General features: G+C 41.3%; 1 protein-coding gene across 2 annotated transcripts in view; it reads right to left on the bottom strand.

The window, feature by feature from the left end:
- The window catches only part of gldc (glycine dehydrogenase (decarboxylating)), a 177,164-nt gene that overhangs the window by 96,864 nt on the left and 62,272 nt on the right, over positions 1 to 18,028 (bottom strand). For both annotated transcript variants that reach the window (XM_060845597.1, XM_060845605.1), the window contains 5 exons: positions 16,707 to 16,903; positions 11,507 to 11,603; positions 8,073 to 8,178; positions 7,853 to 7,992; positions 1,786 to 1,866 (listed from right to left, as the gene is read on the bottom strand). In XM_060845597.1, coding sequence (XP_060701580.1) covers positions 1,786 to 1,866; positions 7,853 to 7,992; positions 8,073 to 8,178; positions 11,507 to 11,603; positions 16,707 to 16,903 — 621 coding nt within the window. The remainder of the gene's footprint in view (positions 1 to 1,785; positions 1,867 to 7,852; positions 7,993 to 8,072; positions 8,179 to 11,506; positions 11,604 to 16,706; positions 16,904 to 18,028) is intronic.

The following is an 18,028-nucleotide window of genomic DNA, read 5'->3' as shown; positions in this document are numbered from 1 at the left end:
GTTATTTAACTGGCATGCGCACAGATTTCCAGGGGTGGGGAGTGGAGGGTGGGTATGGGATCGTAACGGCAGGTAGCCTATAAATTTCTCAGGACTCAATCTGACTTGTTTTCAGCCAAGTGCAAGTTACACTGAGTTTCTGGAAGGGTTTTCCACTGTCAGAACCAGGAAGATCTCTTGCCATTCCTTACCAAACCTAATGCACTAAATTATCTACACTCCCATGGCATTGCTTATATCCGATCCCATCTTACACTTTGCCAATCAGTGTATAAATGCTGAAAGCTGAATGTTCCTTGTGCCTCCATCTTTAAAAGGCTTGTCTTCAAGGTACAGAGGAACCAAATGCAGCAGCCCAAGGTCAATAGCCTTTTCTGCTCTGCCAGGGTAAGTGCTAAGTATTTTCTCACACCCACTATCTCAGCTGTTGGACCCACCTCCCACCAAGTCTCAAGTGTGGCCAGTCACTGTGGCTTTCAACAGGTTTCCTCCTCTCGCCCACAACCCCTAGTCTATCATTTAAACACCACTAACCGTGCCTTGCATCTGCACTTTTTCCTCTCTCCCCTAAAACTCAACACCTTTCCCCACCTGCATCAGAATTAACAGCCATTTCATCTGCTTTTATTTCGATAAAAGGGATTATTCCAATCCCTTACTCTTGTCAATGAGAGAATCCTGGTCCTCACTAGGGAAGACCAGGACAATTCTTGTGGAGGTGCCAAGACATCCATTACCCTTCAACCCAATAAGTATCATGTTTCATTCCACTGCAACTCTCACTGCAATCTTACTGGCAGTTTCATTCTCTGTGCATCATTTCTAGCATTGGCAGTGACACCTCCTCCCTCGTCTGTCTTGCAGGTACAGCCGGGGTCTCCACCAGCCTCATGTAGAAATGGTTGGCTCCCCATTAGGTTACATCCTCACCCTCTGAGGACAAGAGATCAGAGGCCTCAGAGGAAGCCTTGGCAAGATCCCGTTGTCCAGACATTGACACCTCAATGAGAATGGTAGGCATATACGGTAGAGGGCAGTCTGCTGAACACCTCAGTGAGACAGGTCCACAGCCAGTAAAGCAGAAACGCCTCAGGGCACTTCGGGGACATGGTCGTTGTTGACTGGCCAGCATTTATAAATCAGTTGACAAGATGGCTGGTCTGTGATATGGGTTCAATTCCCATGCCAGCTGAGTTCAACATAAAGGTCCCACCTTCTCAAACCCACCGCTTGCTTGATGTGCAATGATCTGTTGGTTAAACTCACCACCAGTTGTCTCTCTTGCTACTGGCAGAAGAGATTTCCAGGACTATGGTGACTTTACCTCTACCTAAAAGGGAGACCCAGTTGAGCCTTTAAGTTTAGCCATGTCCCTCACATCAGTAATACTAACACAAATATTCAGCAAAGATTGAATGTAAAAATGCAACATTGTTTCTAATGGAATATTGTCCCAACCCCCCTTTACAACCATCAATGTGTGCCCATCACAAGGTATGCTCTTAATTCAGTTCTCTGACTAAACTAGTCTCAACAAATAATGGTGGTCCATAGTTGATAAAGTGAAATCAACACGATATGAAATATTTACATATGAAATTTAAATCTGAAAAACACCCATGCAAGATTTAGAATGCACAAAGGTTATGTTTGTAGCATGGATGCGTTGGATAATTGTGGTCCCTGATGAACATTCTGTTTAATCAGTCCCTCGCCTGCAAAATTCACAACATATTTGCATCAAAGAAACAGCTAATATATATTGCATAAAACAAAAGTACTTACAGCTGATGATTCACAGCCAAACACCCAGAGGAGATCATCCAAGTCTCTCTCAGTCACTGTTTCATCCAGGGACACTCCCAGCTGTCGAGGGAAAGGCAACATGTTAAACACAGAAACTCAAACTGAACTCCTCCAGAGCTCAACAGCTCTTCAACAAAACAGACTATTTGTACACAATTTAGTTGAAAAATCAAGGAGAATGCACAACATGCAAGGGATGAAATTATGAAGGAAATATGGAAGCAAAGAAATAGTATGAAGACACTGTGGGAAGTCAAATTGTGGAAAGCCCAAAGATGTTTTATGAATGTGCTGTGATGAAGCGGCTCCTTTAACAAGGTTATACAGTTTTTTTTCCCAGAGAGGTCATAAACAACACAGACACCGAGAAGCCTGGAGGTGGCGGGTTTTAGGGCCAATTTGCTAATAGTTAACAGATACTGCCTCAGGCAGAGGCGTTTAAGTTTAAAAGGAAACACTTATACAATGTACAGTTCTTCCAGCTCAGCTTTTCTCTGGTTTGGTTTTGTTTGCTAGTGTGAAGAAAGGCTGCTGGACCTAAAGAAGCAGGTCCAGGCTGGTACTCTCTCTCTCTCTGACTTCTACTCTATTAAGAACATGCGTTTGATTTTTCCTTTTGTACCAAAGGGCTATTTCTGGGGATTGTTGCAAATATTTGGCACAGCATCATTAAATTAGGATAGTCTGTTGGGTTTTCGGATCGGATAAGTTATTTCATATTCTGTTTTCTGTTGTGTGTTTCATTCATTAATCTTGTAAATAAATTCTGTTTTGTTTGAAATGAAGTGATTTGACCAGCAGACTTTCTCCTGGAATATGCACTTTACAACTGCTGAAAACAACTAGCAAAGGTAGAGTCTGGGCTACCTTCTTGAAATGTTTTGAGGGGTCTGGCCTGATCCATAAAATGTAAACATACAACTAATGAAGGAGCAGGGCCAATTAGAGACCGAAAAGGCAATGCGTGTATGCAGATGAAATGCTGTGGGGGCGGGGGGGGGGATGGTGAGGTGAGGTGGCATCTGTATTCAGAAAAAAGGGGATGATGGAGACTGTGTCATCAAGGAAGAAAATCGTGAAATACGGACTGGTATAAAATTTGAGAGGGAACAAATAAGAATATGTCTAGCATGTGAAAGAAAAACAGCATTTATAACGAATGGATTTGGACATACTGCTGGGGTATGTGGTACTCAAACCCAGACTTCCTGGCCCAGAGGCAGGAACACAAACTGCACCAGAGCCTTTGAATATCTTAGAAAGTAGATGAATCACCAGACTCAGCTGAGACGTTGTGAAGGAAGGGTGGAAACAGCAGAGGCCCTGTCCATCTTTTTGCTAATCCTTCCTGTCTTATAGGCGCATAGCCAGAGAACTGCTAAAATTGCACTTGATTAGATTAGACTTACAGTGTGGAAACAGGCCCTTCGGCCCAACAAGTCCACACCGACCCGCCGAAGCGCAACCCACCCATACCCCTACATTTACCCCTTACCTAACACTACGGGCAATTTAGCTTGGCCAATTCGCCTGACCCGCACATCTTTGTGACTGTGGGAGGAAACCCACGCAGACACGGGGAGAACGTGCAAACTCCACACAGTCAGTCGCCTGAGGCAGGAATTGAACCTGGGTCTACAGGCGCTGTGAGGCAGCAGTGCTAACCACTGTGCCACCGTGCCGCCCACTGTTGTCCAAAAGAGAAGAAATGGATGAATACAGCGTAATTACAGGCTAATATATGGGCAAGTTACAGTAGAATAAAATACTAGCAGATAATATAAATGACTATTTAAAAGGATGCAGAATATCAAAGAAAGTCATCGGGAATTTGTGAAGGTATCAGGTTATAGTCCAGCAGATTTATTTGAAACCACAAACTTCAGAGCACTGCTCCTTCTTCAGATATCTACGAAAGCTTTGATTTCAAATGAACCTGTTGGACTATAACCCAGTGTTATGAGATTTTTGATTTGGTCAATCCCAGTCCAACACCAGCACATAGTCAGCTGGAAACAGAGAATTTGTATGAGATCTCAGTTACCTGTAAGAATAATAGGGTAGTTATGGTATGGGGTTTTAATTTTCCAAACATGTACTTGGACTGCCACAAATGTTAAGTGCTTGGATGGAGAATAATTTGTTAAGTGTGTAGAGCAGAATTTTCTGATTCAGTATGTGGATGTACCTACTAGAGATGGAGCAAAATTTGACCTTCTCTTGGGAAATAAGGCAGGGCAAGTGACTGAGGTGTCAGTGGGGGGAGTACTTTGGGGCCAATGATAATAGTTCTATTAGATTCAAAACTGAGTTTGAAAAGGATAGATTAGTTTTAACAAGTTAAATTTCTAAACTGGAGAATGGCCAATTTTGACATATTAGGCAAGAACTTTCAAAAGTTGATTGGAGGTGGATATTCACAGGTAAACAGATAGCTAAAAAGTGGGAAGCCTTCAAAAAAAAAGAGTCAGGAGACAGAATGTTCCAGTTAAGGAGAAGGGTGGCAGGTGTAGCAATTGCTGGATGACTAGAGAAATTAAAATTTTGGTTAAGAAAAAGAAGGAAGCATATGTCAGGTATAGACAGAGGAGATCAAGTGAATCCCCAGAAGACTATAAAGACAGTAGAAGAATATTTAAAGAAGGAAATCAGGAGGGCAAAAAAGAGACAGGAGATAGAATCCATGTGGAGGCAGGCCCTTAAGACTCAACAAATCCACACTGAGCCTCTGAAGAGTAACCAACCCATTCCCCATAGTTACCCCTGACTAATGCACCTAACCTACACATCCCTGAACACTGAGCAATTTAGCATGGCCAATCCACCTAACCTGCACATCCTCAGATTGTGGGAGGAAACTGGAGCACCCAGAGGAAAAGCACGCAGACACAGGGAAAATGTGCAAACTCCACACAGACAGTCACCAGAGGTTGGAATCGAACGTGGGACTCTGGCATTGTGAGGTAGCGATGCTAACCACTGTGCCACCATGCCATCCCAGCACCATAGCTTTGGCAAATATGGTTAAAGGAGAAACGAAAGGGATTCTACAAATGCATTAAGGAGAAACGGGTAAGTAATTTTTGAGAAGATTTGTAGCTCAGGTTGATGATAAATCTGTAAGTTTGCTACTGAGCTTGAAGGTTTGTAATCAGATGTTTCATCACTATACTAGGTTAAGTCATCAATGAGGGTCTCTGGTGAAGCACTGGTGGTATGTCCTACCTCTCTATTTTCGGTCCTGGTTTCTTAAGGTGTGTGATGTCATTTCTGTTTTCTTTCCCCTCCAAGGGTAGAAAAGAGTAACTATGGAGAGAATAGGGCCTCTTCGAGATCAGCAAAGCTGCCTATTGTGGAACCACAGGAGATGGGGGAGATACTAAATGAGTATTTGGCATCAGTGTTTAGTATGGAGAAGGATATGAAAGTTAAAGAACTTGGGGAAATAAATAGCAAAAACTTGAAAAATGTCCACATTACACAGAGATGGTGGTGCTGGACATTTTAATATGCATCAAGGTAGATAAATCCCTGGGACCTGATTTGGTGTATCCTAGAACTCTGTGGGAAGCTAGGGAAGCTGAGATTTATATAATTGATAGCCACAGGTGAGGTGCTGGAAAACTGGAGCTTGGCTAACATGTTGCCAATATTTAAGGAAGGTGGTAAGGAAAAGCCAGGGAACTACTGACTAGTGGGCCTGACATCAGTGGTAGGTAAGTTGTTGGCAGGGATCCTGAGGGATAGGATTTACATGTATTTGCAAAGCAGAGAACTGATTAGGGATAGTCAACACAGCTTTGTGTGTGGGAAATTATTTCTCATTAACTTAAATTTTTTGAATAAGTTACAAAGAGGATTGAAGGAGGCAGAGTGATGGACGTGATCGATATGGACATCCATGAGATGTTCGACAAGGTTCCTCATGGTAACTGGTCAGCAAGGTTAGATCACATGTAATAGAGGGAGAACTAGCCATTTGGACACAGAATGGGCTCAAAAGGTAGGAGACAGAGGGTAATGGTGGAGGGTTGCTTTTCAGACTGGAGGCCTGTAACCAGTGGTGTGCTGCAAGGATTGGTGCTGGGTCTACTGCTTTTTGTCATTTATATAAATGATTTGGATGTAAGCATAGGAGGTTTAGTCACTAATTTTGCAGATGACATCAAAATTGGAGGTGTAGTGGACAGTCAAGAAGGCTACCTTAGAGTACAACAGGATCTTGATCAGAAAGGCCAATGGAACAAAGATTGGCAGATAGAGTTTAATTTAGATAATTATGAAGTGCTGCGTTTTGGAAAGGCAGATTTGGGCAGGATGTATACACTTAATGGGCAGTGTTGCTGAACAAAGAGTTTGGAGTGCAGGTAGATATAGTAGTGAAGGCAGCATTTGGCATGCTTTCCTTTATTGGTCAGTGCATTGAGTATAGGAGTTGGGAGGTCATGTTGTGGCTGTACAGGACACTGGTTAGGCCATTTTTAGAATACTGCATTCAATTCTGGTCTCCCTACTATAGGAAAAAATGTTGTGAAACTTGGAAGGGTTCAGGAAAGATTTACAAGGATGTTGCTAGGGTTGGAGTGTTTGAGCTATAGGGAGAGGTTGAATAAGCCGGGGTTATTTTCCCTGGAGCATCAGAGGCTGAGTGGTGACTTCATAGAAGTTTCTGAAATCATGAGGGGCATGGATAGGGTGAAGAGCCATGCTTTTTTTTTCAGGGTAAGGGTGTTCAAAACTAGAGGGCATGGGTTTAAGGTGAAAGCGGAAAGCGTATGCTTCCATACTTTATAACTCCATGACTCTAACATGTATCACTCCTCTTTAGCATCCCCTCCATGCCTGGATGCAGAAGTAATCACAAGCTAGCTTACAGGGTATCATCATCACTACCAACTCTGGAATCCACCCTGACCACATCCTCACCAACAGCAGTGTCCCAGCTGCAAGTGCCTTTTTATAGTTCAAATCATTAAAAAGGAGAGCGGGCTCCTCTATTTTAACGACAAGACAAGCAATTTCAAAAGTATGTCAGGACTTGTTGTTTGAGCTCTGCCTGTTTCTCAACATTTGTGAATCAAAGAAAATTTTCTGATTGGTTGTTCTGAAATATTAGAAAAAAAAGCATAAACTTTGAATGTTGTCTCAAACAGTTTTCCCGCATGTAAAAGCATGAAAAGCCCTCTCCCTCACTTGTTTGCCTGAAGGTCGCAGCAGCTATTGTGTGTGTGTTGTTGTGCAAGTGAGGGAGTGGAAGAAATAGAAGGAAAGAGAGAGAAAGATATAGAGTTATACAGCATGGAAACAGACCCTTTGGTCCAACCAGTCCATGCCGAACATAATCCCAAACTGAACTACTCTCACCTGCTTGCTCCTGGCCCATATCCCTGCAAATCTTTTCTATTTATGTATCCATCCAAATGTCTTTAAAATGTTCTAATTGTATCTGCATCCACCATTTTCTCAGGATATTCATTCCACAGGCAACCACACTCTGTAAAACATTTGCCTCTTCTGTCTTTTTAAAATCTCTCCTCTCAGCTTAAAAATATGACCCCTAGTCTTGTAATCCCCCATACTAGGGAAAATACAACTACCATTAACTATCTATATCTCTCAATATTTTATTAACTTTTTTCAGATCGCCTCTCAACCTCCAACACACACACACACAAACACATGAGAAGGGAGAGACAGATAGAGCGATTCAAAGAAAACAGACAATGAGACATATACAGAGAGAGAGAGAGAGAGAGAGAGAGAGAGAGAGAATGAATATCTATAAGAGATGAATATTTATATATTATTTATACAACTGATTGTCCCAAGGAGAGCTATAATAAATGAGTGTTTAATGTATGTTACTGACTTTTAGGCTGCACTTCAGCCTGACTGTGGGGTCTCAGAATCACTCAATGAAAATCTGAGCCTACTCTGACATTCAGTGACCCCGTAACATAATAATCATTGCCAGAAATCCACAAATATCCCTTTCTGAAAATGGCACCCAGAAAACTTTGTTTAAAATTGTCCACCGTCAACTCACCATACAGTTACCATATTCTCGAAGGTTAATCTGCCGTTGGGCAGCCCTGTGAACGATCTCTTGGGTAGCCACACCACAGTGGATCTTCAAAGTGTCAAAAAATAATTCGTGCTGTACCTTATGCCCAGCACGTTTTAAACCTGTTTAAAAACAAATTCAGTCAGAATTGCTTTTGCTGACAAATTAACAAACAAATTTTACTGTGATTAGCAAGTCTCACCTTCAGCTAAAATTAAAGTAGCGTTGTGCACACGCTTTGCTATGTGTTTCAGTCCATTCGGGCCATGATAAATAGCAAACATTGCGGCCATGTTGGCCAAAAGTGCCTGCAATTAGAAGGATCAATTTGGAGAATATACTTCTCAAGATAAATAGCAAACTAAAATATTTGTTTTGTCACAAAGAAGTCTGTTACAGAATCCTATCTACAATACCTGAAATTACAAACTCGATTGAGAAACTACGCTCAACCTTACATCATTTTACATTCCAAAAGATTTCCATTCAAATAAAAACATCGATCTCATGTGCACTTTGTCTGGATTCCTGGAGTGTCAGACATTAACCCATGTCTATGAGCATTTCTATACCATTGATAAACTTTGCTAGCTGAAATTCATGGCAGGGGCAGAGAGTAAAGGCATGTATAGTCGCGATCATGCCGGCAAGGTGGGGGGGGAGCAACAATAGGGCATTTCAGGAATTGGATGGCATAGGAAGTAGTACGACAGAAGATGAAGGTAGGATGATGAGAGATAAAAGGAACGGGATGGGAAGGATGGATTCACATTAAGAAAACACTGTTGCTAAAAATAAATTAGTCACAGAACACTGTTGACTTTTAAGTTCCCCTGTTGACCTGGCGGGACCAAAACTGACACAGATATAATGGGCCTTCTCCTTCAGTACTGCAAATGTCCTGTGACATATATCTTTGGTTAATCACTATGTTACTGTCTCTAGGTATGATGTTAAGTAATATTTGATCATCTTTTGCTCTCAATGCTATTCTAGCTATACTTAAGATTTACAATCGACATTAAATGTTGAGAATTGAATAGAAGCCTATCCAAAGAAACACCCAGAACTGTATTTTAACGACAAGACAAGCAATTTCAAAAGTATGTCAGGACTTGTTGTTCGAGCTCTGCCTGTTTCTCAACATTTGCGAATCAAAGAAAATTTTCTGATTGGTTGTTCTGAAATATTAGTAAAAAAAAGCATAAACTTTGAATGTTGTCTCAAACAGTTTTCCCGCATGTAAAAGCATGAAAAGTTGTACAGTCGATAGAAATATGTTTTATTTAGAGACTGGAGTAAGTAAAGAAACATAGTGAGGAATTTATTGTAGGAGAATCATACTGGACAATACCTTCATTGCTTTCTTCACAGCAGACCTGCTCAGCCGCTTCAAAATTCTCTGCCTGCCTCCTACTGAAGTTACTCATCTTTGTTGCAGCAAAACAGTTCAAAAGTTTCTGCAGCACCTTCCTGCTGTACTCTCTCCCTGTTCATCCTGACCACAAGTTTAAAGAGGAGGTGCATGTCCGCAGTCTTAAGGCTCCTGAGATAGGCATTTAACAGTAACTTTTCTACAGACTGAAATACATTCACTGAAGGTACTTGGCATGGGGTACAATTCTGATTATTAACTTGTTGTTTTAATTTTTTGCATTGATAGCCTTTTGCCACAATTTACCTGCACAGAATTTCTAAAAATGCACCTAACATCTGCTCAAACTAATTTGCTGGCACTTCTGTGGTTCCACATACTGCTGGTGGCCTGATCCATCTGTGCCATTGATTGAAGCAGGCTCAGGCGTATTAAAGGGGGTCATCCTGGTTTCAGGTAAGCTTGGAGGAAAAGACCATCCACAATTCTTTCTTCCCTCCACTTACAGGGGAGGATAGGATAGGGGAACTCAAGGACAATATGGGTTCTCCAAAGCAAGCTTATTCATTGCATTATTTAAATCACAACTGCCACCCAATATTCAAAGCAAAGAATTATTAAACTTCAAACACTTTATCCTCCTCTCAGACTCCACAGATACTGCAGCAGCACTCTTTTTGAAATTCTTTTAATGGAGGTGTCCATTTTCTCTCCCGGTCCCTCACTTCTCTTCGTGAAAATGTAATCCTTGACTCACCATGAGAAAATGGCAACTCTACTTCACAGGAAAACATTTGATTGCAGATTTTGCACTGACAAATATAATTTTAAAATCTTTACCCTGTTCAATGGTTTGGCAGCATTGCAATTGATATCAGATTAAAACCCAGATTGTGTGATACACTAAATTGATTATTGGACCCATTGCAAATACATTTACTTTTGTTTTTCATGCATGCACAGCTTTAAATCAAATGCTCCCTTTCATTATCTGACCAAGATAAATCACTTTGGGCTACTTTAAAATAAGAAAAGTTACATAACATAAACATTGTTTATTTCATGTGTACAGCAGACACACCTTTCAAAATTCTGTAGAGGGTGTAGTGAGTACACAAAAACATGCAAACAAGGGCAGGACTTGCACAATTAATGGTAGGGCCTTGGGTAGTGTTGTAGAACAAGACCGAAGGGTTCCGGGGCATAATTCTTTGAAATTTGCATTTCAGGGAAACTGGGTGGTTAAGAAGGCATTTAGCACACTTGTCATCACTGCTTAGACTTCTAAGTGTAGGAATCCTGACATCATGTTGAGGTTGTACGGATTTTGGTGAGGCCTCTTCTAGAGTACTGAGTGTATTTGTGGGTCACCCTGTTACTGGAAGTATATAATTAAGCTGGAGAGGGTTCAGAAAAGATTCATTAAAATGTTGCTGGAAATGGAGGGTTTGAGGTATAAAAATAGATGGAAAGACGTTTTTAAACCGGAGAGGAGGAGTTTGAGGCATAACTTTATTTAGGTTTACAAAATCATGAGATGGAAAGAGAATGTGAATAACAAGAGTCTTTTCCCTAGGCTTGAGGAAGATCAAAACTAGGGTGCGTATTTTGAAGATGAGAGGAGAAAGTTTTAAAAAGGACATGAGGGGCAACTTTTTTTTTTACATAGAGTGGTTCATGTGTAGAATGAACTGCCAGAGAAAGTGGTGGATGCAGGTAGTTACAACATTTAAAAGACATTTGGATAAGCTCTTGTTTAGGGAAAGGTTTGGAGGGCCAAATGCAGGCAGCTGGGACTAGTTTAGTTTGGGAACGTGGTCAGTATGGACTGGTGGGACTGAAGCATCGGTTTCCATGCTGTATGGCTCTATACAAACAGGGAACAAGGTCCTTTTAGCCTGCTTCTGATTTTAATCTCAATTCGAGATTCATGTCAATACCCCTATCATTTTTCATCCTCTTGGCCATCAAGAATCTATTTACCTCTGTCTTAAAAATATTTAAAGCATTCTGCATTCATTGGTATTTGAGGAACGGAGTTCCAAAGACTCTTATTAGTGTATTGATAATTCTGAACATTTGTTAAGAACTGCACAACCAGCATTAGCTTCTTTACATTCCTGGAGCTGTATGATTAACAAAAATAATCCTCAAATAAAGTGCAGTCCTATTTTTAAATTTGACAACATAATTTGCCAGTCAATCTTTTTCCAGTGCTATTGGCCAGCTTGTTATGAAATCACTGATGCTGTTGATTTTACCTGAGCTGTGCAAATGTTGCTGGTAGCTTTATCCCTCCTGATATGCTGTTCTCTCGTCTGTAGCGCAAGACGATACACCTCCTTTCCTGCAGCGTCCCTGAATAATATCAATCAAAACAACCAAAAAATAATCCTACAGCAGAAATTTCCAGTTACATCTTCAGTGTCATATTTGTTTCTCATGTCAAAAATGTACAATACATATCAATCTGGACGAGGTATTTAACAATGCATTGGCCCAGAACGTGCTGCAGTGTGCTCCCATTTGTTAGATTGTCTTCCTCACCCTTCAACTCGAAGATTTTCTGCATCGTAAACTGCTGGAAGTGCGAGATGAGAACGGCAACAGGGCATCTGAGACCTTGATGACCGATGGGATCAACAATCTATCTCCTTAACCAATGAGATTTAAGGATTGAGAAAGAAACAGAGGAAAGAGGAAAATAGGGTGAATTAGAGTCAAATCAGGTACAGAAAGCGAAATAAAGAGTGGGGAAAAAAGATTGGATTAGAGGAGAAAAAAATAGCCAAAAAAGCAAGAAAATGATTTTAAAAAGTTAATTTTGAAAACCAAAGAACAATGTACTATATACAGGTTTTAGATTCAACAGTTTTTATTTTTCCCTTTCTGCCCTGGCGACATTTTTTGACACTCCAATAAGTGGTTCCTTATGTTGCTAAGTATCTACCCCAAGTTACTGCAGTAAACTTAATTGGTCATTAATGCACAAACACAGCAGTATTTTCACACTTATGCAAGCCAATGAACACAACTCTGATACAGGTGTAAAGGCAAATATCTTGGGGTGGCATGGTGCCTCAGAGATTAGTACTGCTGCTCCACAGCGCCAGGGACCTGGTTCAATTTCAGCCTCGGGCAACTGTCTGTGTGGAGGTTGCATATTCTCCCATGTGTGTGTGGGTTTCCTCCAGGTGCTCTGGTGTCTTCCCACAGTCTCAAGAAATGTGGGTTAGATGGATTGGCCATACCAAATTATCCATAGTGTCCAGGGATGTTTAGCCATGGGAATGCAGTGTTACAGGGATAGGGCAGTGGGTAATGAGTCTGGGTGGGCTGCTATCTGGATAGTTGGTGTGGACTTGTTGGGCCAAATGGCCTGTTTCAACACTGCAGGGATTCTATGATTCCCAATAACTAAAGTCACTAGGACAAGCTTGTATGGTGGAATTCTGTCATCAGTCGTTAATTAGATATAGATAATCCAAATATTGCTAAAAAGAGAAACAATGACAAAATGTCTTGTCTTGCGCTCATCGGGACTGACAATGCAACAATGAAAATAAGAAAGGGGACAATAATTTATGCAGCAGGAGAAAAGGGTACTTATTGATTGAACTATAATTCCATGTCACCCAGTGCTGTTCAGTAAAAAAATGTAAAGTTTGAAATTTGAGTCTCTGTTTAGAAATGTTTACATTCTGTATGACCAAGTAATTATCTGTTGATAATACAAGGGACTTATTTCCCAAAAGGAAACTATAGGTTGTGTCATGTGAAGTCATAAGTTTTTCCAGCTCATCACTGCATGCAATCATTCAATAGTATCTTTTAGTTGGAAAACAAATTTATTTGAAGTTCACCATTTCTAGTCCCATTCAAATTTCAGGACATTCATGGGCTGCTAAATGAGGAGATGATGGCCTAGTGGTGTTATTGCTAAACTATTAAACCTAACAACTGTTGTTCTTGGGACTCCTGTTCAAATCCCACCATGGCAGATAGTAGAATTTGAATGTGGTAAGTATGTGGAATTGTGAATCTAATGGTGGCCACTACCAATTGTTTTGCTGCAGCGGAGGGGGGGGGGGTGGTCCCAGTCGAATTCATGTTGTTTGTTGTCTGTGTGTGTGGCTACCATACATCAGGAGCACTTCTGAACTGACAGCCAGACTGCTGTAACCACTAGAACTCATAACAGCACACAAACCAACAGCCACTCTCAGACAACAACTCACCAGGACAAAGGACCCGATACCCAGCATGAGCAAAACCAAAGTAGTGTACAAAATCCCATGCAAGGACTGCACAAAACACTACATAGGACAAACAGGAAGACAGCTAACAATCCACATCCACGAACACCAACTAGCCACGAAACGACACGACCAGCTACCCCTAGTAGCCACACACACAGACGAAAAACAACATGAATTCGACTGGGACAACACTACTATTATAGCGCAAGCCAAACAGAGAACAGCCAGGGATTTCCTAGAGGCATGGCACTCATCCACTGATTCTATCAACAAACACATCGACTTGGACCCAATATACTGCAGCGGACAGCAACTGACATTGGAAGCGGCAGAGACAAGCCACTATAAATGCTGAAGGAAACATGACAGAAGCGCTTCACAGGAGGCTCCCAAGCTCTGAGGATGTCGCCTAGAAAGGGGACGAAACGTTTGCAACAAAAACTCCCAGCTCAGCGAACAGAACCACAACAACATTCTAACTAATATTTTGTCCTTATGTTTTTACAACCCAAAGCTCTACTTCCAGATATTTTGAGAGTTAAACACTGAGTCTCCAAATGGTAGACAAACTTCATTGCCAAGTAGCCTGATATATTTCAGGAGTAGCTATGTGAACAATGTTATAAAGGGACTGCTAGCATCAGAATTACTACCTTCAAAAGAGGAAGTGGGTATGGGATATAACGAGGCTGGTCAGAGCAGCTATTATTGGGGTAGCTGGTCAGTGCGGCGTTAAGCGGGAATTTGTATCCACCGTGCCCCACTTCCTCATTTCCAAGCAAGAATCCAGATACTAACCACCACTCAAACTTTTCACAGCTGATTTTCACTCAAATTTCTCTTGCTGAGGGAAATTTCATCCAAACCCCATCAGGAGGAGAAACCTGATCCTACATTCCATTCCAAACACGGTATAAGCAAACTGACTTTCTCAGGTTCCCCCACTGCCCTCACCCCTCTTCATCATCCATTCCTTTCCTTCTCAAGATCCAGCTATTATCTCCCTTACCTTCTCACATGCTCAACCAGCACACTGAACAAACATTGTACTGGTACAAGTGCAGCAGAAACACAAAGGACATTATCATGCTCCCTTGTGGGAACATGCATATTTTACAGGGATTTTGCTCAATTTATTTCCTCTCTGCTGAAGGCTAGGCCACATGGATATGGCACAAATTCCTGGAACTGGCATTCCCCTGTTTTGGTAACAAAATAAATCATTCTCTGTGTAAAAATACAGGACAGCATCTCAAATTATGAAAGGCAAACCTAATCTGCACCTCAGCCCCAAAGTCAGACATGTTTGCATTATCCAGCAGATGTTAAATGTCAGCCACCAGAATTAGTAACCCAGACTGATATTTCCTCTCACAAACTAAACAGAAATTGCTGGAAAAGCTCAGCAGGTCTGGCAGCATCTGTGGAGAAAAATCAGAGAGTAGTGATAGTTCTGAGGAAGGCTCACCAGACGCAAAATGTTAACTCTGATTTCTCTCCATGGATACTGCCAGACCTGATGAGTTTTTCCAGCAATTTCTGTTTTTGTTTCTGATTTCCAGCATTCAATCTCTTTTGGTTGCTATTTCCTCTCTCTTGCCCAGATGTCCTGAGCTGAAGTGCGACACATCTGTTAATACTGGGGTTGAGATGAACTCATCCAAGACAAGAACTGAATCGTAGAATCCCTACGATGTGGAAGCAGGCCAATAGGTTGAACAAGACCATACCGAACACCCGAAGAGTGACCCACCCAGACCCATTCCCCTACTTTATTACTCTACATTAATCCTGGCTAATGCACCTAACTTACATATCTCTGAACACGACGGGCAATTTAGTATGGCCAATCCATTTAACCTGCACATCATTGAATGCGGGTGGAAACTGGAGCACCCGGAAAAACACACGCAGATACAAACTCCACAAGACAGGTGCCTGAGGCTAAAATCAAACCTGAATCCCTGGTGCTGTGAGGCAGCAGTGAGCCTTTGAATCTAGAATCTTTCAGGGATGCAGCTTAGGCCCATACTAGACATCTCCCAAATGCAATCTAGGGAAATGTGATTTTGTATCTTGCATGAGGATAGCAAATATCACCATGAAAATTGCTTTACCATGACCTCTGAAAGGCAGCCAAAAGATTCAACTTCCTTTCACAGTATCAGCATCTTCAATTTTAAGGAAGGTCTTGAAATTCCTTTAGTCAAGAGCTTCAACACCATCAAGAGTAAGGCACCTGCTTAATTGGCACCAACACCTCAAACATTCACTCCCTCCATCACTGGTAGAGAGACAGTAGTGTGTATCATCTACAAGATGTAGTATCCCACAAGGCTCCTTTGAAAGCACTTTTCAAATTCATAATCTCTATTACCTTGAAAGGACAAGGAAAACTGACACATGGAAAGCCATCACCTGCATCAATCCACACACCATCCTGATTTCAAACTGTATCTCTGTTCCTGGGACAAAATCCTGGAACTCTCAGCATTCCAGTGACCACAGGATGTCAACAATGCAACTCACTACCTTCTCCAGGGCACTTCTGGATGGACTATGTTGCCACTGGCAAAATTATTTCATCGAAATAAGAGCATGAAATTAATCAATATTTGACTAAATTTCTGTAAATATTAGCACATACACACTGACGTCAACCTATGAGCAGAATGGAGGGATCGTCAAAGCTCTTGGAGACCGAGCTACATCCTATGTTGAGGGCCACAAGTGCCATCATGTCTCCTTCAATATTAAATATACAAACGTAGCAGTTATTCACATGTTAGTGACCATGAGTGGTGGAGATATTGTTTACTATCAATAGATAAGCTTACTGTCAGGGGAAGGCAAGCAATAATACTCACTGCTAATCTGTCTGCCTGAATCATTTATCCTAGTTCTTCCTTTGAAAGAAGTGACTCAGGATGCTGGCAGCTCTTTAAAGTATCATTCATGTGACTATTTCTCATGCTTGGCTGTGCATGTTAAACAGCTGGGAAGGCATTACTACCAAATGCTCTTCAGTGCCCTCACCATTTCCCTAAAAGCACATACTCTAGACGGATCTCCAAAGAGTCTGCTTGCCTCTCGAATCTCCCTCTTGCTAAAGATTTAAAAATAACAGTTCAAGATTTAAAGATAATACAGTACCCTTGGTACTAATCGCAAACTTCCCCATTATCACCACGTATTTACATACCTCGTAACTCCGACCATTCTTCCCGGCATCAGTCTTACAAGGTTTTCTTTAACGGCAAAGAAAGCAGCATGTGGACCTCCATAGGAAAGTGGCACACCAAACCTCTGTGAGCTACCAAGTACAATATCGACTGCAAACTCTCCAGGAGGTCTCAGCACACACAATGCCAACAGGTCAGTCGCACAACATGTCAAGGCCTGAAAATAAAAGAAGATGCGACAGGTGCAAAAAAAGCCTTTCAAATAAAATGACACTCTTCATTAAAATGGGGAGGAAAATCGACAGACTTACGTTTCAAAATCTTGTCATTGCATGATTTATTAAATACTTGTGCAAATCAATAGAAATTTGTCTGCATTAGGAACTGACACACCTAGTCAGTTGGAAACCATCAAGCTATATTAGAGCTGGCATAGTATGGCATGGAACAGAATGATATTGAATGACAAAACTCTCAGATATGTTATTGTCATCTTTCTCTTTGGTTATGTTTTATGTACCTTACTTTCTCCTGCTTTTGAACTGACTCACTAAAGTGCAAAACAATCAGTAGCAATGTATGATAAACATCACCAACCATTCCAAGCCTAAACAGGTTACAATCGCTCATGATTCTTATCATGTCCAAGCCTGCCACTTGGAGAAAAGATACAGCTACTGATACACTGGCATCACCCTGCTAACATACCCCGTCAAAGCGAGAGGTGCACAACAATCTAAATATATTATTTAGGAGCCAAAGTAGACCATTTGGTTCCACAAGCCTACTCTTGCATTCAAGATTATAGCTGATTTGTTTTCATTTCGAATTCTGCATTTGCATCTACCTCCTATAAACCTAGGATTCCTTTGCCTAACAAGAATTTATCCAAAAATTGAGTAAAAACAAATTCTCCTCACTTTGGTCCTAAAAAGGAGACACCCAATTTTTAAACAATGGTCCTTTGTTCTGGGCTGACCTCCACGTGCAAACAGCCTTTCCATGTCCACCTTGATTAGATTATTCAGAATCGTATACACTTCAACTAAGTCACCCCTCACTCTTCTAAATTTCAATGGAAACAAACTCAGCCTATCCACTCTTTCCTCATAAGACAACCTGCTCACTCCAGGTATCAATCTCGTAAACGAACTTTACATCCCTCCTCAACTAGGAACCCAAAGCTGTATACAGTATACAGATGTGGTCACAGCAATGCCCTGTGTAAGTGAAGCATTATCTTCTCATTTTTTGTTCAATTCCTACCATTAGTGTATTTGACTTCTTTATTATTTCCTGTACCTGGCTACAAACTTCTCTGATTCATACAGCAGCACAGAGG

This window comes from Hemiscyllium ocellatum, chromosome 2 (assembly GCF_020745735.1).
Source record: "Hemiscyllium ocellatum isolate sHemOce1 chromosome 2, sHemOce1.pat.X.cur, whole genome shotgun sequence".
NCBI lineage: Eukaryota > Metazoa > Chordata > Chondrichthyes > Orectolobiformes > Hemiscylliidae > Hemiscyllium > Hemiscyllium ocellatum.
This window is presented reverse-complemented; position numbering and strand designations above follow the sequence as displayed.